This window comes from Mytilus galloprovincialis, chromosome 5, assembly GCF_965363235.1.
Source record: "Mytilus galloprovincialis chromosome 5, xbMytGall1.hap1.1, whole genome shotgun sequence".
NCBI classification, from domain to species: Eukaryota; Metazoa; Mollusca; class Bivalvia; order Mytilida; family Mytilidae; genus Mytilus; species Mytilus galloprovincialis.
Window position 1 is genome coordinate 25,233,197 of NC_134842.1, and position 23,191 is coordinate 25,256,387.

Here is a 23,191-nt window from a genome sequence, read left to right on the forward strand (position 1 = left end):
TATGTTAAGATAAAAAAATTAACGACGTTTTTGTCTACAATTGTCTATCCTGTTACTGTAACCATAGCAACCATAGTAACAGGATAGACATAACAGGATAGACAAATTTCTTCGTTTTTGATTGCTGTTGTGAAATAACTACTCCCTTTGGTGAAGTGATTATGTTTTTCTATTGTGAATTTGGTTTCCAACACGTTATTGCACTTTTTACAAGTATACTGTTGGTGTATTTAATCAAAATTGGTGGTAACAGCATAGACATGAAAAAAAGTACGCTATATTTTTTTCACTAAATGTCTTGAAATTTCTTTTCTCTACACTTTCGTTCAAGAAACGAGGCGTTTTAAATGTAAAGATTACTTTGCACTTTTGAGATCAACACTGACTGATTCAATATTCATAGGGAGAATAATTTCACGGCTGATTTAAGTAGCGGTAACAGGAAAGACATGAACCTCCTGTACGCAGATTCAATTTAGTTTGTAGATAATATGTTACATACAATGATAAAGAAGCTACGATTTTTCGTTAGAGTAATATTAAACGTTCTTAAAAAGTCCCTTTTGCAGATATCAAGGCGATCAGAAAATCGCAAAAAAATCATTTGAAATGTGTTTTTCTGACACTGTACGCAGACAAATACCCCCCAAATGGGTCTTAAATGCAGTTTAATCTTATCAAAATAGATGTAAGGTGTGTTTAATATTAATGTTCTGAATCACAAATCCGACAAGCTTTCATTTAAACCATTACAACTGAAATTTCCATTAGAAATAAAAAAGTTAGCATGGGTGTACTGAAAATTCGACATTTTTTGAAAACGACCCATATGGTCTTGAAAATAAGGTCAATATCATGTATAATTTCATAATATATAGGTATAGGTATGTTAGAAGGATCGTAACTGTCTTTTTCTCGTTAAAAAGCATTATGATACTAGTATTCTAAAACTTAAAAGCCATTTGTCAAACCAAGGATTTGTATAGTAAGGCTATACAAATCCTTGATAAAACTTATACCTGACAATATGGGGAAAATAAATTCAATATTTCTCTTTATCAGCACGTTATCAGTTTAAAGAAGTATTTAAAATATCAGCTACATTTATGTTTTTCAATTTATACAGTATCGATTGTATTACAATTCTAAATCAAATTATTTCAAACAGTAGTAAAACTTAATTTTACGTGTCACGGTCTCCTTTTTTGAGAAAATCTAAGTTTGTTCCTTTGAAATTGATAGTCCAATGTAAAAGATGTGCATTTTTATTGGATGAATTAGACATGAAAGACTTCATTTAACTTATTCAAAAATTAGTTTCTTACCTGAAATATTGATTACCTAATAGGAAACATTCCCTAAATAAATTTAAAAAAATGATTGGAATGTAACATTTAATCTACAGACGTGTAAAGCTAGTACCTGTTGTCAATTATTTCTAGTGTTTATAACATTAAAATGAGAGAGACGTAAACAGGGACATGTACTAAGTGTCGATCACTTAGATGTTTATCAACTCTTTTCTAATGGGAATCGAATCGAATAATAAAATACTGTTAAAATACTGCAGGTTTCTTTACGGATTTTGAATATAACCTATGTTGTTTAAATTTATACATATACACGGTTTGTGCTCTATTAATACCAAGTGATAAAAGTATTTGAAGTTAAAAATACAAAATCAATACTGTGTGCACGAAAGACCGGCCCTTTGATATTGATATCAGTCGATTTGTCTTTCTACGTAACTCTTTATCATGTTTACATAGGTGGTAGATCTTTATAAACGAATTTATTGGTGTTTTTGTATGCTGAGTGACTTTAAGAATGGCAGACACAGAAGACATCGTAAATGAGGACAAACTTTACAATTACTTATCAGTTCTTCTTGGGTTGCGATATATTGTTTATGGCTTACAAGATTTTGTAACGGAGAAACTTCGATTTAAGCATATGGAAATTAGTCAGAAATGTACACTGGGACGTTGTCAATCTAACATGCCTAACTGTAGTAGAAAGTTTGGTAAATCTTTTGTCAAATGGTGCGATACTTGTAAACACTGGAAATTAGAGTTGCACCGCCTGAATAGATACTCGACACACTGGGATAACATTAAATGGAATAAAATTGACAGCATTGACTTTCCACAGTCGTTTGAAGAAATGGGTAAAGTTTTTGTTAAAGACTTGTATCCATTTAGACGCGGTGTGTTGAAGGACTTTAGCGCTTTACTGTCTCTAATTAGAAATGCGATCTTATTTAATATTAATAGCCAAACAATAGACGAAATGTTGCGAATTCGTAATTCATATTGTGCACATAACTATTCTGCTGAGCTACATGAACAAGATAAGAATATTTGCCTGGACGTTTTCATACGATTTTTGAAGATACCAGAAATAAATTTCACAAAAAGTGGAAAGAATGCTTTGCATTGCATCGAGACTCTTCGGCTATGTCCAGGACTACCCAATAATATTCTCCAAACACAAGAAGGACGTCTTGCCCTTATTGACATCTGTAATGAAATTCATAATGGTAGCATTGATCGAAATATAATATATTTAGAAGGTAAATTGGAGGAAAGATTACAACAAGTGACAGGTCTTCTAAATAAGAATAAAAAACATTTTTCTTGTCTTCGCCCGTCACCAAAAACATTGAAGCTGCTGTTCATGCCAGTGTATTTTTTCATATGTTTATCTTATTGGTATGTTTCCAATCCATCAGTAAAAGAGAGTCCTAAAGGTATGTAGGAGGAGTTGATAATGTAGAAATGTGGAAGTCAATATAAGAATAGTGTATGCGTCATTCATATTTTATTGAAACTGGTTTAAATTAGAGTTGTCAAATCATACAGTTTTCCCTAACCGGTTACTCGAATAATCGTTCGACCGATTAAACGGTTAACCGTTAGTGAAAGTTGGTGTTTGACGGGCTTATCTGTTGCAACCTTCAAATGTAAGTTTTTATAATACGTTGAATTTTGTCCTTTGGCATTATAAGGCTTGGCTGTGAGGGTTCCTGGCGAAGTCTGTATTTAATAATACAATACTGCGTAACTACTATGGCGTTTGTTATAACTTCAGATTGAAAAATTTAAACTTCTTGATCTCGTCGAATAGAAAATTTCTGAAAACTCGAAGCATCAAGTATACATTGATTACATATTCGTTTATTAGCATTTAGCAATTTTGAAGGTTGCATTTCGTATTTATAAAGTATGACAAAGCCTTGCACGATGTGGAGGTTGCACACAAAGATGTAGGTGTACGCAATATTAGATTAAAAATAAAATAGTGAAGGAAATCGTGAAATTAATCGGAAATATGTCGACAAAAGCTTATGTTTGTAATGTTCATGGAACCCGACTTAAAACAATTTTTTCTATTATATTCAATACAAGATAACTGATTTCACATTACTATAAAAAATACTTTTACGAATTATGTTTACTTAAGAACTGTCCCAAACTGTCGTTTTATTGTATCCTTGAATTCAATTTTATTATTAATATTATACAGGCCATAATTCTGTTCTGAAAAAGTACTAGATAGATTGCAAAAGCAATAATACTAGGTAAAAGAAATTTCTGTAAAGAGACTATATTTTGGCTTTAACGTCATAAATTACGATTGTCTGTGTAAATCTCCTTTCGACATAGCTTATACATGTAATTCATATGGTCTCAATTGCAGTAATCTCATTTTTTTTCCTTATAGCATATTTAAACAACTACCTAACTTAAATTTGCTTATTACCATCAGAGGGCCCACTATGTTTTCGTTCATGAAAATAATTAAAGAGACTTATCAAATTTCTTAAGTAATCTAAATACAGTAGATGTTCGCGCACATGTCTTTATTCTTATCTGACTACTACTGATACAACTGTTACGACACTCGTTAGTGATAAAGTTCGTATATCAAAAACATTTCCGAGATAAAATATAAAGCACCATTTTTTATTTGATGTTTCTCTAAATAATTTTGAAACTTTAGGTTACATGATTACAAATGCTATTTACCGGATTTGTTCGTGTTGTTTATTCTTTAGTTTTCTATGTTGTGTCATGTGTACTATTGTTTGTCTGTTTGTCCTTTTCATTTTTAGCCATGGAGTTGTCAGTTTATTTTCGATTTATGAGTTAGACTGTCCCTCTGGTATCTTTCATCCCTCTTTTGTAAAATGGAAAAAAAGTATGAACATTTAATTTTAACCATATCCTATACTTCCACCATTCATTTGTCAAATGGAATAGTTCTTCTGAAAAGAATCAAAACGCTTATGTTTGCTTTCTGAGAAATAGCGCTGTGAATTAAACGATTGAGGTAGTATATAATTTAGTTTTTCTGTTGAACAGCGTCATTCAAGGTGAATATATTGAATAATGTTCAGTCTTAATATGTTTGTTATCACCGAATTTACATGTCATATGATTTTATCATCTATTTCGTGCCCATTATAAGACAACAACAGCACTTTTGGCGTATGAAAATGATAACAAGTAAACAGAGTTCATTTACATAAACAGTAGCGATTTTAATAGAAAAAAATCAAAATAGAATCACTAAATTATGCATTATTCATTAATCACTAGAACACACCCGCGAAATCGCGGGCATATACAGCTTGTTAACTGTTGTAGGATGATTTTTTGTAAAAGATAGTATGACCGGAGAATTTCATATAAGGTATCAAAAAGCCCTCTCCCTTTTTTTCCAAAGTCCGTTATGTGTTTCCTTTCTGTTAAATTCAATTATTTTTCGTGTTTCTGGCCTTATACCACAATCATTCTTCCCCTTTGCTACAATGCATTTTTTGGTAAAAGTCAAATTAAATTAAAAAAAATTTGCACCGCTTCAAACATGAAATAAATGAAACTGCTTATAGACCATTATTATTTTCAACAATACATTGTTATGCCCCATTCATGGGAACTATGTTTTGTAGTCTGTTCGTCCGTCCGTCTGTGCCGCTTCAGGTTAAAGTTTTTGTCGAGGTAGTTGTTGATGAAGTTGAAGTCCAACCAACTCGAAACTTCGTAAATATGTTCCCTATTTCAATGCCAAATTAGAGATTTTACCCCTTTTCACGGTCCAATAATCATAGTAAATGATAGTGCCGATGTGGCATCCGTATACTTTGGACACATTCTTGTTTCCACATGTTTTACTTATTTCAATATATATGCAACTGGTATGACCCCTTAGATGTATACTATGGACACATTCTTGTTTCCACATGTTTTACTTATTTCAATACATGTTTTACTTATTTCAATACATGTTTTACTTATTTCAATATATATGCAACTGGTATGACCCCTTAGATGTATACTATGGACACATTCTTGTTTCCACATGTTTTACTTATTTCAATATATATGCAACTGGTATGACCCCTTAGATGTATACTATGGACACATTCTTGTTTCCACATGTTTTACTTATTTCAATATATATGCAACTGGTATGACCCCTTAGATGTATACTATGGACACATTCTTGTTTCCACATGTTTTACTTATTTCAATATATATGCAACTGGTATGACCCCTTAGATGTATACTATGGACACATTCTTGTTTCCACATGTTTTACTTATTTCAATATATATGCAACTGGTATATATGACCCCTTAGATAGTAAATATTTCAGAAAAAAGTAGACATAATACAGAGAGTCTATGTATATTATAGTAGAATAATCGTAGTTTACTGGTGGATAAACGCGAAAACATAATTGTCCTAAGGAGGTATAATAGTTGTGATTCTTGCGATTTAAAAACCATGATATGGAGAACGCTCTGATTGGCTTATTTATTTTTCATTTTTGTAATCTATCATACGATTTGTTGTTCATGTGCATGTTTAAAACCGGAAGTCTTATCTATGACTAAAAGTCAGTCTGATAACGGACACTATATCCGGACACCTATTTTGTCGTTTTTCTCCCAAAATCACTTAATCTAAATAATCATAAGAATGGATGACAAATGCGACTATGCATGTTACCTAAAGAACACAGATGCACGATGATTCATTTATTGTTGAAGGAAGAGAAGCGACACACAAAATGAGGTCTTCTAGTTTAATAGTATAGATAATATAGGCTATGCCTGTGTCATGCCTGGGTCGTTGCTTACACTTGGGACAACATATTGTGAATGACAAAAATGATTGTGTTTATTTTCACACGGCCTGGGTCGTTGCTTACACTTGGGACAACGAAAATGGCTTGCATGAATCTTAAATAAAACATGATAATATAGGCTATGCCTGTGTCGCTATTTACGTGACGATAAGTGATTGACAAAAATGATTGTGTTTATTTTCACACGGCCTGGGTCGTTGCTTACACTTGGGACAACATAAAATTGAGAATGGAAATGGGGAATGTGCCAAAGAGACAACAACCCGACCATAGAAAAAAACAACAGCAGAAGGTCACCAACAGGTCTTCAATGTAGCGAGAAATTCCTGCACCCGGAGGCGTCCTTCAACATATAACGATTGTGAATGACAAAAATGATTGTGTGTGTTTATTTTCACACGGCCTGGGTCGTTGCTTACACTTGGGACAACGTAAATTGCTTGCATGAATCTTAAATAAAACATGATAATATAGGCTATGCCTGTGTCGTTATTTACGTGACGATAAGTGAATGACAAAAATGATTTTGTTTATTTTCACACGGCCTGGGTCGTTGCTTACAGTTGGGACAACTTTCTTATATAACGATTCAGGCAATGAATCTTAAATAAAACATGATAATATAGGATATGTAATGTAAATTTACCAAACTTCTGGAAATATAAACGGAAGAGGAAGTTGTCTATGAATAAAAGCCGGGGTGATGACGGACACATATCCGGACTTCTTTTTTTCCGTTTTTCTCCCAAAATAACCGAAACTGAATAATCATAAGAATGGATGACAAATGCGACTATGCATGGTGCCTATAGGACATACAGTCACAATGATCAATTTATTATGGAAGGAGGAGAAGCGACACCCAAAATGAGGTCTTCTCGTTTAATAGTATAGATTTCATTTTGGTTGTATGATTGAAATAACAAGTTCGATTTGGAACCCTTACTTAAAAATAGCAAAAAGGTTTCATCATCTTTGATTCGGACTGGGACGCAAAAATTAAAACATAAAAATACCGGTCTCAGGTGTCAAAAAGCAAACGCTCATATACATCAAAGGAATGGGTAACCACTGTCATATTCCTGACTTGGGACAGACATTTTTTATGTAGAACTATGAAATTATGAAATGTTAAAAATGAAAATAAAAAGTATCCAGTTCATTTGATTTATTTTTATGCAACGTATGTTTTAAATTGATTAAATCATTTTTAAATACTCCCATGAAAAAATCCGCTTTCAAACGAAATGAAATATATTTAAATTCTCCTTAGCGCTGTTCATCCGAATTTACAGTATTTCTATTCTAAAATCAGTAGGGTATAAACAAGACAAACACAGAAATAGGATTAGTTGCTTGCAGTAACATTTTTTTTATCTTGCGATATAATATTTCATTTGCCTTTATTGTACATATTTCTTCGATTCAAACAACATATAAATACCTTTTATATACATATCATTAACTGTTTATATACAAATGTCACCAACTTCGATTCAACGTATCTGCGAGCACCTTCGATTCTTATACATTTAAATGCCAAACTTAAACACATACCATCAAACTTTATTAATAGTACGTACTGCTGCAGAACCAGTATCATAACTTGTTATTCTATTTCCCATCTATATATAATTACTAAAAATAGCAAACGAAAACAAAAACCCTATTTCAAACGAAATGAAATATAAATGTGCTTTCTTTTTGCATGGAAATTTAATGTCATATTCAACCGTTTCTTAATTTCAGGGTGTTTAAGCATGCAATTCAGAAATGATTGGAATATTGATAGTTTAGTTGATTTTAACTTTTACGTTGAAAATCTACACAACCAGAGTACAGTCAGCAGGGATTGGTTATTTGATAAAATTTATGAAGAACTTGCGACATCTGAAAAAGGTATTATTCTTACAGCTGAAATGGGTTATGGAAAATCATCGATAGTTTCAAATATGGTTTGTGCCGATAAGTCCTCAGATTGGTATGGTATACGAAAGAATGTTTTAGCATATCATTTCTGCAGATATGACTCAATTCGGTCCACAAATGCAGGACATTTTATTCTTAATATTGCTAGTGCAATTGTTGACAGATATCCCGAGCTGGGAAATTCAATTCTGTCCGATGATTCTGCAAGTGACATATTGTTTGGATTAAGATGTTCAGAGGACCCAATACCGTGTCTGGAAAAAGCAATCCTCAATCCATTGCAAAATAAATGGAAAAACTACCAGTTCTTAATTGTAATTGATGCCTTAGATGAATGCGATAGTGCTGACAAAAACAATATTTTACAATTGCTTTTTAAACAAATAGACAATTTTCCTCAAAATGTCAAGTTTATACTTACTTCAAGAAATATTGAACAGGTTTTGAGCAAATTCAAAGGTTTAAATGGTATTGAATTAAGCAGTTTTAGAAACGAAAATGAAAATGACGTTACAGAATATATTAGAAAAAATATTCGTCTTACACATCAACAAATGAATCTCCTCACAAAGATTTCTAGAGGAAATTTCCTCCATGTTAAACTGTATTTGCAATCTTGTAACAAATCTGGAAACTACGACTTCAAAAATATTCCATCTTCTTTGGAAAACATTTATCAGATGAATTTGGAAAGAGCGTTTGATATTGAACCTAGATTATTTGAGGAATTAATGCCAATATTTGAGGTTTTGTGTACAATGACCAAGCCTATGACAGAGGAACAAATTTTTGAAGTTGCAAACATTTCGCCAGCAAACAGAAGAAAGACAGAACGCGTGATTGGAAATGAACTTGGACATTTTCTCATTTTTAGTGATGGAAACTTATCCTTTTTACACAAATCTATTGCTGATTTTCTTACGTGTAAGTCGAGAAAACACTTACGATTTTATGTAAATAAGGAAAATGGACATACATTATTTGGTGCATATTTTTTTAAATCACCTAATATTTCTGAATCTGATACAGTTGACTTTGTTTATCATGTAGCAATGTCCGGAAATGACGAATGGAAGAATGTGTTAATAGACAACTATGCCAAACACATGTTAAGTGGCACAAAACTAACATTTTATTTGCAACAAGTTGTAAGGGATTTCAATTCATATACAACTACAAATCTTTTGTTGAAAATGACCAATATGAAGCATATAAATGATAAAGACGAAAGAAATATGTCAGCCGCTTTTATAGCTGCATCCAATGGGAATGAGCATGCACTGCGGTGCTTGTTAGATAATGGAGCTGATCCATATTCCAAGGTATATTTTTCTTATAAGATGAACCCCATATTTGTGAAAGATATAGTACATAAATGCAAATATATTCATTTCTGTGGGTATACCATACTCCATATTGCAAGTCAAAATGGACATATTCGAATTGTGCAAATGTTGACTGAACATTATTTCGAATTAATGTTTATAAGAAATGATATGGATCTTACTGCATTTGAATTAGCGGTCGAAAACGGGCACACTGACATTGCAGCATATATGCTTCTTAAAGAAAAATCGTTGGCAAGTTTACTTTCATTGTATCATGCAGCTGATAATGGACATTCAAATATAATAAAACTGTTGCTTCAGTATGGTGTGAAGGATATATGTTTAGTTTGTAGTGGTACTTTTAACTGGATTCCAAACTCTCATGGTAGAAGGCAGCAAGATCATAGAATCGTAGTGGTTTATGCAAATCTAACCATAGAAAAAAATTACAGTTTTGATGACAACTGGTATTCGATAACATGTGATACTTCATTAAATGTTGCAGTAAGGAATGGTCATGCCAAAAAAGTAGAATTGTTATTAGCTATAAAAAAACACATGGAATTGTACTGCGTATCATGGAAAAACACCTATATTTATTATGACTGCAGTGCAGTATAATCAAACGAATATATTCAGACATTTGCTCAAATTTAAATTTGATTTAACGACAAAATGTAGAAATGAGTTGTACTCAAATGAGCACGATATGCACCGTATGGGTAGTTCAGAACAAATGCGTTTATCACGAGAAAGCTGCGCGGAAGGCATCTCAATAATACATTTATTAGTAGTGCACTGGAATTATGAAATGCTTTTTCTACTTAAATCGAATGTTCTGGTAAACTGGGAAGAAAAAGACGATGACGAATCAACGCCGTTACATTATGCATTTTGTTACAGCAATTATATGTTCATATTTATTGCGATCGAACTAAATTTGAATTTTACAGCCTGATCTAAAAATTGTTCCACACCATTTCAGTCTGCTGCATTATGTAAATCATTAACTCTGAAAGAATTTATGTTGTTAGATACAAAATATAAACTCACTATTCCTGACGTGAAAGACAACAATGGCCTAAGCATTCTTCAATATGGTTCACTCTTAACATACAATTATGACCTTGACTACAATGAATGTGGTATGAATATTCGAGGAGATTTTTCCACTATATTCATGTAGCTTTAGAGTCAAAGCATAATCTTTTGAAAATCGAAATATACGGGAGGAACTTTCTACACTATTCAGCGAAAAACGGGAACTATTTTTCATTAAATATGATATTAAATAGTAAGTTATCACAGGAGGAAATAAAAATTCTTCTTTATCAAAAAGATATTTTTAGACAAACGCCAGTGGATGAGCTTTTTACTTCTATGCCTAATCGAGAGATGTTTGAACCATTTAAACTACCGATAAACTGTAAAATTTCCTCAATTTTCTATACCACTTGCGAAACAAATTTACCTAAATTATGACACCTCATGAAACATTCTTTCATATATTGACCGTATATCTAAAGAAAGAAAAGTTACTTAATCATTGGAATATAACAAATTATCTTATAGTATCAATGCACAAGAGACGACTGTATCCCTTACTTATTTTGAAAGTGTATGCAGAAGACGAATTTCAGAACGCACTTTTGATGATTCCGGAAATACATATCTCAATTGCCGAAATCGATGGCCCATATATTGTTGAAATCGTACTTAATTGTAAAAATGCAATGCAGTGTAATGAGAATGTAAGTCCAGTGCATAAAATTATACAAAATGACCGAGGAAAATTCTGGTGGTATTCTGATAAAAACTTTCTTAGCTTCTTCGATAATTTTTCAGCTAGAAACCTTGATATTTGTGTTGATAATGAAGGTTACAATGTACTGCAAAGGGCTGCAATGGGTGGAAATATGGTAGCTGTTCAGTACCTAATAGATAAAGGTATGAATGTTACGGTTTTGTCAAGAAATGGTGACAATTTGTTGTATTTAGCCATTGTTAGAACTCCTGTTTCAAAATACAGTTTCGTCCCTTTATACTACCACAACAGTACACGTGTCTATATTCGGCAATATATTTTGGCAACTGAAAATGTAACGCAAGATTATATGATACAAGATCAAGAGAACGGTACCGTTGATTTTGCAGATACATTAGACTACATTTTGAATGTTCTATCTAATTTATTAAACACACAATTGGCAATGCTAAGGAACCATGTGTGTCCATCACGCAAAGAAAAGTTAGGATTAATTCATCTTGCAGCGTCAAAAGGTTTTCTTCAATTTCTGAAGACATGTAAACACCTATTTGGAATCAGTATTTTGACCTGTCGAGATTCTAATAACATAACCCCATATTTCCTGGCACATATATATAATCAAGATCATGTAACAAAATGGATGGACAGTCTTAGAGTACAAATGGTTTTACCGTCACCGGAAGTTGAAAGTTTTTTACTTTATAATATCGTTGACAACTATAAGATCCGTAAGCGATTACATTGGTCATGTAGATTGCATTACAGTTATAAATATATACAAGTGTTCAGACTTGTTTATAAAAGATGTTCAGAAAACGATGAACAGTACGTTGTCCTAAAAAAATCCGTACCTCTCACAAATGTGGAGGCATTATTTGATACTGTCAATTATGAATATGAACCATCTTCTGAAAGGCGAATCCAAAACTTATTTACAGAACTTTAAATCATGTTTAAAACAGTTTGACATAACTTGTTCGAACAAAGTATCAATTTTGCTAATAGGTATGAAAAATTATTAACAATTGTTAAAATACTTTGAAAGACGCCTAAGGTATACAGTTGCATTTGGACTAAACGATCAAATACCAATTTTTCAGAATTTATTTAAAAGCCGCAGTATTCGACCAAATTATTTCGAGTCACTCTCCTTTTTTGTGTTATTTGAGGACCAGTACAGATATTTGGAATTACTTTCTGTAAGAAGTGACATTCATTCATTGTGGATAGACAGTTGTGTTGACAAGGTAAAAACAAATGGTGTTGATTTAAAAACAATATCTCGAGCTTTCTATGAAGAATTGTCACGAGATGTGGTTTTAAATATTTCAAAAATGGTACAGACCTTCCAAAAAGACCTACATGATAATATTTTATATAGAAAATCATTCCGTCGAAAATGATGCACAACAAAATGTATACTCACGATTTAGTTGAAAATGACACTAACATTTACCTTGCAATGTTATGTTCTTCTTGAAATGATATTTTGACCCTAAAAACTTTCAAACATTGCTTGCACAGTGGCTACCAAATGTAACTCATAAACCAAGTCTGGAATATGGCATTTTTATCTACAGCCCTTTTCTATGTTTGGTTGTGTTTGCTTTTGTTGCAGTTCAGTGTTTCTGTTGTTTCGGTGCTTTCATCTTACAGTTGTTGTATTTCCCTTGGGTTTAGGTTAGGATTTGTTTATACATTGGGTCGATTAGTTTTGAAAGTAATTGCTTATATTCAATTACAATTACACAATCCTCAATTGAATAACACATTCCATTTCACTTTCCAATTACTTGCAAATGTAATTAATTACTTCAGTTATTTTTTAAATGATTTTTTAGATAAAATATTGAAGACATGCATATATCCTATGATATGTACATCAGTATAATACAGTGCTTTAGAGTAATGAAAAAAAAAAATCTTTTGCGAGCGACCTTTTTAAATTTTAGCCAGTGTCAAAGACGAATAATAGTTATAAATCAGGTGGTGTGTGTTACAGAAAAAAAACCATCTATACATCTGAATCGCACATAATACTTGGCTTTCAGGAATAGTTAAAACTACAGGTCTGGTGTGATTAAATGCTAAAAATGATAAAAAGCTTTATTCAATATTTTGAAAATATTAAATTTTGTTGTAATAATTACCTATTGAAATTTCATACTTTAATGTATTGTAATGAAAATAATACAAAAGGAAGCCCTAATTTTTATATTTTGAAAAGATTGTTAATTTTATGAAAAGTATTTTCTTAAAGAAATTTTTAATTTACATGATTGAGAAAGCCTTACTTTTTTAAATATACTTTAGTTTTAATCACAATTTATTGGTTTAGAAAACATGTACTTATTGAATATTTATCTCTTTCTAATTGTCTTTTAAAAACCTTTTTATAAAACAACATAACTGCTGTAAAACAGTAAAATTATAGTTTACAATAAAACAAATAGCCAGAGTTTATATGTGTGATCATGTTAATCAATGTCCAACACTATCTACATATATATGAAAATACAGGTAGGTATTACCAAGCTAGTTAGTGTATAAGACAGTGACTATCCAATGGTTTCGTTTATCAGATTATGATATGTTTCTATAATCTTTATTTTTCTTCTTTATTTTTGTGTGTTTTCATTAAAAATAAAGCATCCCCCAGTGTTTTGCAATTACATAGAGTATATTGTGTAGGCTTTGCTCTTCAGCTAACATCATGAAGTAAAGGTCGTGACTTATCATCATTTTTTTGTTGTTGAAAATTCAAGTTCAATCTTTCTGATTCAACATTCAAATGTAATTGCGTTGTTATTGAAATGTTATTGTCAATTACAGACAATATTTCCTATGTAATTCATCACTTTCAATTACTTGTAATTGAAAAATGCTCAATTACACTTTACATTCAATTGCTTGAGAAATTGTTATTAATTGCAGTGAAATACAATTACATGTTTCAATTTCCCTATGTCTGATAATGCAATTTATCACCAAACTGGGTAGATGCCACTTATTGAGCGTGACCATGTTGATCTTCACCCCCTTTCGGAGCAGCTGATTTTCCCCCTGTTTTAGGGTAGGTATTGAACAATCTTCAGTTTTCTTTGAAGGGTTTTCGTCGTATTCCTTTTCGGTACGGTCTGTTTTTTCTGTTATTTTTTGTCTTTTTGGTATCATTTGCCTCATTGATGTTTGCATAGTATATCAGCACTCATTTCATCAAGGCATTAGACATCAGGGGCCGGTTGTTCAACTTGTCGTTAACTTAACGGTAGCGTTAGCCTTAACGTGTCGTTAAAAAGTTTATCGTGGCGTTACTTAACGGAAGGTTAAAAAGCTGTTGTTCAAGTTGATTTAACGGTAGCGTTAGCTAACGTGACCGTTAACAAATCTTAACCTGTCGTTAAATTTTAACTATGGTTTAGAGGCTATTTTAGTTACCCATAATTCAGATTTTCTGAACTTCCCCCATAAACAAATATGGCCGACTTGCCTTCTGCTAGTGCATGCAATCAGTCTAATGTTAAGAAAACAAGGGAAAGAAAGCCAAATTTTTCGGAAACAGAGATAAATCTTCTCCAAGATGAGGTAGAAAAAAATTATGCAGTCATTAATGACAAATTTGGAAGTTCTTTGACAAATAAAAGAAAAACAGCAGTCTGGGGAAGAATTTCAATGATGGTGTCTTCTCTTGGTGTTGCCCATAGGTCAGCCAAGGAGTGTAAAGATAAATGGGGCAACACCAAGAAAGAGGCAAAGAAGATCTTTTCTGTCAACAAGAGAGACCAGGGGAAAACAGGTGGTGGACCACAGGCTAAGCCAGTGAGTGTGGCAGTGAACAGAACCATAGATCTGTGCAAGGACTCTGCTTCCTTCAAGGGCATAGGAGGTGTAGAAAGCTGCATCACTGGTATGTAATATTTTGTCTTATCAATTTAAAGTTTCTGTAGATCTTTCTCTGGAAATTTCTAAACAGTTGTGCTTTTAATATGCCCTAGTTGAAGGAACAATATCGATGTAGAGGCAAAAATTGATGTCCGCCGATATCACTATGGACCCAAATTATCGTTGAAAACTGTTGAAATAAAGTTTTTCCTTGTTCATGTGCTAAATTGTCACCCAAATACTTTCTATACAAGGATATGTTCATAGTTATTCATATTTTTGAAAGGTATTTAACCAATATTTATTTCTTAAATGATCAAATCGTCTGCATCGCCTTCGATGTTTATGCACTTAAATGTACTAAATAATGACCTTGCCCTCACAATCAGTGACAATGTAAACATTACAAATTCCGCATGTTATGAAATATAATTATACCTTTATGAAACGTTATTCAATCTTATTTGCGTTTTCCCTGTCAATATGCGAATAAAGAAAAGGTTTTAACCCTATCATTTCTTGTGAATCTACATCACTGTCCCATGCTGATATGCGAGAATTCTGAACAGGTGCTCTCCTCAATTTGTTAATGGCGCTCAATTAAAATATGTTATCTCGGCCCGAATGAATATCGTACCATAGAAATGTTCGTCCCTATATCCTGTCTTTGCTAGAATTTTACAACTTAAAAAAACCCAACTACAATACGAAGTTTATCCTGATTAACACGTTCTTACAAGATGTTTTAAAGGGAATAAACCTGAATGTTTACCTCTATGTATTATGAGGGTTATCAAAAGTTAAAAAAAAAAATAATACTAATATACAACCTGTCGCCCTCTGGCATGGCGTGACAATATCTCAACTACATTTCACTTCATATGTGATGTCCCCTCATATAACTATTGTTCAAACCAATTGATAAAATATCAAATATATATAATAAATAGAAAAAGTAGTTTAAAAAAATGAAAATATGTAAGAATAATATTTGCGACACAAACAAAAAAGGGGGGTCTACTCAAAAACGTATGATGATCTATGATCTAATTTTTAAAAGGTTTACCCCCCTATCGATTTTTTGAAACTGAAACTTTTGCGTATTAATTGGCTTACAACATTAAATTTAAGAGCTATTTTGTCTTTGTTTTAGCTGGTGCAACTGAGGCTAGATTGTCTGAAGATGATTCTGAAATGGCCTGTACAGGGTCCCAGGATTTATTTCAGTCAGCTATGGAATGCCAATCTGAGTCCTCACTACAACCTCCAACACCTCCTTCACCTCAGTCGCCATCAGTTCTCTCAGGGTTTATTGGTAACCGGGCAGTACCAATTGTGGTAAACCTACCTGTGAACAATGAATCCCGTGCCGTCCCTACAGCTGCTACAGTGACAAAGAAGAGAAAAGCCACAGCAGGAGATGTTCATGAGCTTCAGGTGAATATATAACAGTGAACCATGTCCGGTAGTATAATGTGTCCTTAGTACTTTGTTGGCAATACATGTATAGCTCTTTTTTGAATATATGTACTGGTAGTAATATTAAACATTGATTGTTAAATTATACTTTCATTAACATCAAGGGACAAATGTTTCATTCATATTCAGGACAATTTTCCAATTTATATACTGTCTACACATATACAATTTAGTGCACTCCCACAGAGTGTCACACTGGGATCGAAGACTTACATTCACCCTGTTTGTCCGCTCCTCCCAATTAACCGAACAAATTCAGATTTGGTCAGCAGATGAGTTATGACATGTGAGCACTTTCATATTAGTCAGATGTTGCTTGATGCTGATACATGAACGCTGAGTATCCTTTTAAATAAGTCTTTTTAATTGACACAGACAAAGTAATGTTCTCTAAAATGGCGTCCAAGCAAACAATCAAAAAGAAGATTACCAATGGATACCTTTATTGCAAAATACGACCTTTCTATACATATTTTTGGAGTATTTGGCCCTTTCCTCTAAATGAAGTTTCGAAATTTTTTGTCACATGGTTACAATATCCCACATCTATATATACCATTTTTCTATGTTGATCGGTTTTCTTGAAATACATTGTAGTCATTCAGCTGTACAGGAGTAATTATCTTACAAATTAGTCATGTACAATTGTTGATTAATTCATATCATTAATATTTCTGTTTTTTTCAACAGGTTGTGTATTTTAGGGGTGAAATTGAAAAACAGAAGAAGGAGATGAAAAAGCTGGACTTGCAAATAGAACTGCTGGAGAGAATCAAGGCAAATGAATACCAGCCAATGTCGCTGTCACAGTGTCTAGAGGCTCTTGGTACTACCAACTAATATTATTTGTTATCTTCTCATGTTATATTGATTAAAAGTTATTTTCAAAAGAGAAAAAAAATGATTACAATGTATATATTTCCCATTATTATACATGTTGTATATTTGAATGAATTAGAATCCCGCTAACATGTTTAACCCTGCCACATTATTTATGTATGTGCCTGTCCCAAGTCAGGAGCCTGTAATTCAGTGGTTGTCATTTGTTTATGTGTTACATATTTGTTTTTCGTTCATTTTTTACATAAATGAGGCCGTTAGTTTTCTCGTTTGAATTGTTTTCCATTGTCTTATTGGGGCCTTTTATAGCTGACTATGCGGTATGGGCTTTGCTCATTGTTGGAGGCCGTACGGTGATCTATAGTTGTTAATGTTTGTGTCATTTTGGTTTTATGTGGATAGTTGTCTGATTGGCAATCATACCACATCTTCTTTTTTATATAAAGGAGGTCTTAACTATTAACCTCAACGATCTACATGTATATAACAGTTATCAATAAAACTTCCCGAAATTATTGAACAACACAGAACAGAATCAAGCACCTGTTTTTATATCATGTTGAACTTGGTAGGGAAAATGTTCGCCAATTTCTTTTCTGAATATCGAATACGTTTGTAATTGAAGTGGTGTGTAAAATGGGAACCAAATAGTTCTGACAAAAAAAATAGAAACTGTAATTGATCTGAGACATGAAAAGCATCTTAAGTCTGCCTGTGTCACTTGTGTAAAGAGTTTGACTTCATGAGCAATAATTGAATCTTTTACTTTAAAACGTAAACACTTATCGAATAAAGTTTCAATGTTATTAAATATGGTAACAAGAAAATGCTTAAATCAAACTATTTTGCACTTTGGTGAATAGTTGTTTCACTGACAAACACCCCATGTCTCCTTATTTTGAACATCATCAAAATAAAACATTGTTACCATTAAGACCATGGTGTAATAAAACTGGTCTTCAATAAATTAGGATCATGTGTCTATGAAAAAGTAAGAAAGCATATTAAAGTGTTAATAATATGTATTTCATTGGTTAAAAAATAATCTGGCAACATGTTCTCTCGTGTTTCTTCCATCTTGCACTCCTAGAAAGGCTGGAACTTGCACGGGCTGATCAAGTCGAACACCAGCACCGTCGTCATTCACCAACGGTTCATTTCTGGACAAGGCGATGTTATGCAACACTGCACATGCACCAAAAATTCTGCATACTTTTTCTGGTTTCATTCGGACCTTAAATATGAAAAAGTATATGCTCATTTCAGTTTCAAGTTATTAGAGCAACTAGTAGTAAATGAAAAGGTGTCAGGCATGCAGAAATAGTTATCCTTTTTTATATGTCTTGACATATAGATAATATGCAAAAGTCATTTAAAATACCTTTATTCAATGTTTTGACATTATAGTTCATTCTTTGCACTTAGATAACTGTTCTAGAAAATTGATGGCGGTGATACCAAATGCATGTTCAAAATTCTAAATTGAAGACAAATTTACAACACTAGACAAAGATCCTTAAGGACAGCCTTTTGTTGATCAAGGCGGGCCTTTTTTCCAAATTTATATATTCGGGTTGCTGTCTCACTGACGTTTAACAAACATCTCTCAGTCATTTTTGTGTAACCATTTCATGGATTTTGTTCTTTATTTATGTATGAATTGCAATGTCAAATCTGTATTTAATATAAATATACCTCAGAATGAAGGACATGAAACCGTCTTTTCAAAATACCAAAAGTCCTCTCTATAACGGATCTAGTACTGGCATGGCATCCGTTGAACCTTTGCTGGTGTCTCTCTGTTGGATTGGCATATGGAGTAAGCAGGTAAGGGCGACAAGCATATCCACTGTCCCCAAGAATAACACCATCTATCAATCCCCTGTGATTTGTCTGGAGGTGATTAGACAAAGTTGATGTGTTGAATATGTGGGAGTCGTGAGTGGAGCCTGGCCAGTTTGCAAATATATTGGTAAACCTGCCTGTAAATATAAATTCAGTGTTTTAAAAAAAAGAAAAAAGACAATTTAAAAAATATAGCAGATTGTTTAATTATGCAAGTACATTAGGAACTTATCATTATTTATCTGGGAGGGGGCTTGTCAAAAGACAGGGGGGGGGGGGTAATTGTTTTCCTGTATGTGGAATAGGGGGGTTCAAATTTTATTGTAAATTCAAACAGAGGTAAATAATGATAAGTCCCCAATATTTTTTGCACAAAGAAATAAGTAGTTTGAACATCATTTATCATGGTACCGGTTTTATTTATTTTAAGATCCCTTTCAGTTAATTTATAACTCTCATTCCCTCAAAATCTGTATTTTTTAGTCTAAAAAAACAAATATTTGGCATGTTAATATTTTGACATGTTTAATAGTAGGGGGGGGGGGTCACATTTTTTTAAATGTTTTTTTTCCGGGGGGATCAAATAAAAATAGTGAAATATTATGGGGGGGGATCATGAAAATTTTATATGTTTGAATTCAAAATTACCAGCCCCCTCCCAGGTAAATAATGATAATTAAGTCCCTAATAACGCACCTGCTAAAAAAGAAGTCACACAAAGTACCACACAGTTATTCCTCAACAAACTTCATTACTGACATTTTTTTAAAACAAGAAAATTCGGATATAAACAAACATAAAGCTATTACTATATGATTAAAAAAAGAGAATTTGAAATCACAAAGAGTGAAAGAAATCAGTGCAAATCACACGGTATCATAGACAAGTCATATTAATTTAACTAGAGTTATGCCGCTTTGTACCGTGATTTGAAGTTCTTTGTCATATACTGCAAATAAAAAATACAATGTTGCACAGCTAAAAGGTCCCACAAATTGAAGAGTAGTTCATGTTTTACCTTTCTGTGTTGACAAGATGAATAAAATGGAAACCTTAAATCTTTTTCAAGTGTTATAAAGACCAGACTAAATGTAATCGAGCCTCCGAAATTTGGGTCGAAACAGAAGGACCCAGTTGTCTCTATTGATAATGTCAAGGTAATTTTAAAGGGAGAGAACAATTTAAAAAGATGAACAACGACGAAACAGGGAATGACAAAATACAGATTAAAATACCTTCAAAATCACAGACAGCTTGCACATTTATGCTGTGGTACCCCTTTCTGTTTACATAGGATGGTTCATCATCTGATGGTGCCTGTATTCTCACATGTGTGCAGTCAATGCACCCCAAAACATTCGGAAAGTTGCTTTGCCTGTAAAACCCACATTTTATCCTGTTGATCGAATCCACATCTGTAGGCCAACTCACAAAATCGTCCTTAATGTCAATCAAGGCATCTGTCACATCATTTACAACACGAGAAACTGTTCCTTTGTCATACCCCAGTGTATCTCCAATAACTTGCAAGAATGAGCCGGATGCATAGAAACGCAGTGCAATACATACTTGCTGTTCAACAGTCAGTGCTGTTGCTTTATTAGTTGGCCTCCTGAGTCTGTCTTGTAGAAGATTACAAAGGTAAGCAATTGAGTCCTTGCCAAATCTATACCTCCTTCTAAGTTCATCATCATTTAAATTTGTTAAATGTGAAATAGTTCCTCTAAAAACTCTGTCCTTTCTGGGTCTCAGTGGTGGCATTAACAAAGCAGCCATTTTCTAATTATACCTTGGTTAAATGGTTTAACGCTGCTACCTACCATCGTTAAATTTCACCCAAGTTAAGAACATTATAACGGAGCGTTAAAACTAACTATGAGATGAACAACAGGATTAACGAGACGTTAAATTTTAACGATACGTTAGCAAAATTTAACGGAGCGTTAGTGCTAACGACAAGTTGAACAACCGGCCCCAGGGATAATATCCTAAACCGACAGTTACACTGGAAAATATGCAACAAGCATCCATTTGACAGGGTTGTATGATATCAAATATTGAAATATTTCATCTTATAGAATGGAATATATATATCCAACTTTCTCCAGCATAGTTGACCGTGGATATATTTGGCTATCATTTTAATTCATGTTCGTCATAAAGCTCCCCAAATAACTCGGTTCTTATATATCATTGCCTTGCAAATATTCGGTTTTAAGAGTTCCTGATGAAAGTAAATACAGAGAGCGGTTCAGACGCATGCAGTTAAATCAGTGATGATATCATTTTACAGAATATTGTCGAAATATGCTGCTGGCGGACATTCTGTCCTCGAGGATTGCTTTGAATTGGTTAAATCAGATATTTTCCGTAAGGTATTCATCGGAACACACTAACTAAGTTCTACATGGTTACACGTAACTACAAAGGAACTTAGCAACCCGGAAGACGTGCTAATCAGTATCTTCTTTCTATTGTTGTCTATCGTAGTTATCTAGTGTATATAATGGATAATATAATGACCTCCATGAAAAATAAAATCAGCAGCAAAAAGGTTTCCTCTTAGCAGATACTTGACACCGACCTAGTTATAATAGACGGTTATAACAGAAATGCCGAACTCTTGTCATTCATATAAATTGATTTATATCTTTTTTATTCTCAACAAAATACATGCAATTTTGAGAACTCAGTTAAAAGAAAAACCTATCGGGTTCGTAATAACATGATCAACACGACGGGTGCCACATGGATCAGGATCTGCTTACCATTATGACGGACCTGAGATCACCCCCAGTTGTTGGTGGGGTTCGTGTTGCTAAGTCTTTAGTTTCATATGTTGTGTCCTGTGTCATATTTACATGTAGCATATACTGGTTGCTTTTTTTTACAATATTATATAATAACTCAAAACCAAGATGTCATCCTATGCTTTTATTGCTGTTGAAGGGTTTAAGACATCATCGTCAAAGAACTTTTTTTCGTCAATAATTTTTCTTTTAAAAACATCTTTAACAAACATGAATAAGGTTTTATCCGACAGGCATACCGCACTTTGACCTATATTGGTTTACTTCTATAAATTGTGACATTGATGCAATGCATTTGGATGCGTCTTTATCCACTATCGTCTAAACGGATATTCATTTGAAATAGTTGTTATATACATGTATGAGACACACTTATAATAAATTTATACAAGGGAACATAAAAGGAGGATCAAAGAGACAGCAATCTGTCAACATATTCAAAGGTTTTGTCTACACTGTTGCATTATATCAAAACAATGAACGCTTCAAAATATTAAATGCGTCATGAAAATGTACGTGGATAACGATTCCTCTGACGATTCAGTAACAGTTGCTGATGCAATTCTGAACTACCATCATCGGTACGTGATTAATTATATGTTCATGAATTGGTGCAAAAACATTTACAAAACAATTTTAAATGAAAATAGTGGAATCAATTACTTTTGGAGTGTCAAAAATTCGTTTGAAGTAATTGATAAATTACATGCTCTATGATAATTTCGAATCTGTTCAAAATTTTGGTTTTCTACCCAATAAACCACTTTTGTCTCATATTCTTATTTAATTATTAGATCAATTTTAATAACTTAACAATTAATCCACCAATCCAGAGGTTTTCACATGGTCGTCAACTATAACTAACAGTACTTTCTTAAAAATGTGTTTGTATCTCGTTATGTTTTACCTTTCCTTTTGATACTTAGATTTTCTGTCTTATCCCCAGACAATGCTTTACAATTTTACACAATAGTCGTTCCATTTTCAAAACTTCAACCATAATTACACTAGATCGCAAATAAAATATGTAGATGCAAAGCCTAGGCATAAATGGACTGAAACAGTAGTTTTCGTGTTTTCTTATCTCAAAACTTCCTTAAAAATATGCAAATCAAGGAAAAATAAAAACTTTGTTATAAGTATATGAATTTATA

The 23,191-nt window shown here is 32.9% G+C and overlaps 1 protein-coding gene and 1 long non-coding RNA gene across 2 annotated transcripts in view; both read left to right on the forward strand.

Moving 5' to 3' along the window:
- LOC143075473 (uncharacterized) overlaps positions 1-23,191 on the forward strand; it is a 425,173-nt gene that overhangs the window by 71,587 nt on the left and 330,395 nt on the right. The gene's annotated exons all lie outside the window — the stretch shown is intronic.
- Positions 1,807-17,382, forward strand: LOC143076878 (uncharacterized). Its single transcript, XM_076252766.1, has 5 exons — positions 1,807-2,749; positions 7,906-8,689; positions 14,886-15,000; positions 16,195-16,500; positions 17,233-17,382. The coding sequence occupies exons 1-5, from the start codon at positions 1,828-1,830 to the stop codon at positions 17,380-17,382; spliced, it is 2,277 nt and encodes a 758-aa protein (XP_076108881.1). The 5' UTR covers positions 1,807-1,827.

Excerpts from the sequence above, each read along its gene's own strand:
- LOC143076878 (XM_076252766.1), top strand. The coding sequence starts at position 1,828 with ATGGCAGACACAGAAGACATCGTAAATGAGGACAAACTTTACAATTAC. Across the intron at positions 2,750-7,905 it reads AGTAAAAGAGAGTCCTAAAG|GGTGTTTAAGCATGCAATTC; the intron begins GTATGTAGGAGG and ends TCTTAATTTCAG. Across the intron at positions 16,501-17,232 it reads GAGATGTTCATGAGCTTCAG|GTTGTGTATTTTAGGGGTGA; the intron begins GTGAATATATAA and ends TTTTTTCAACAG.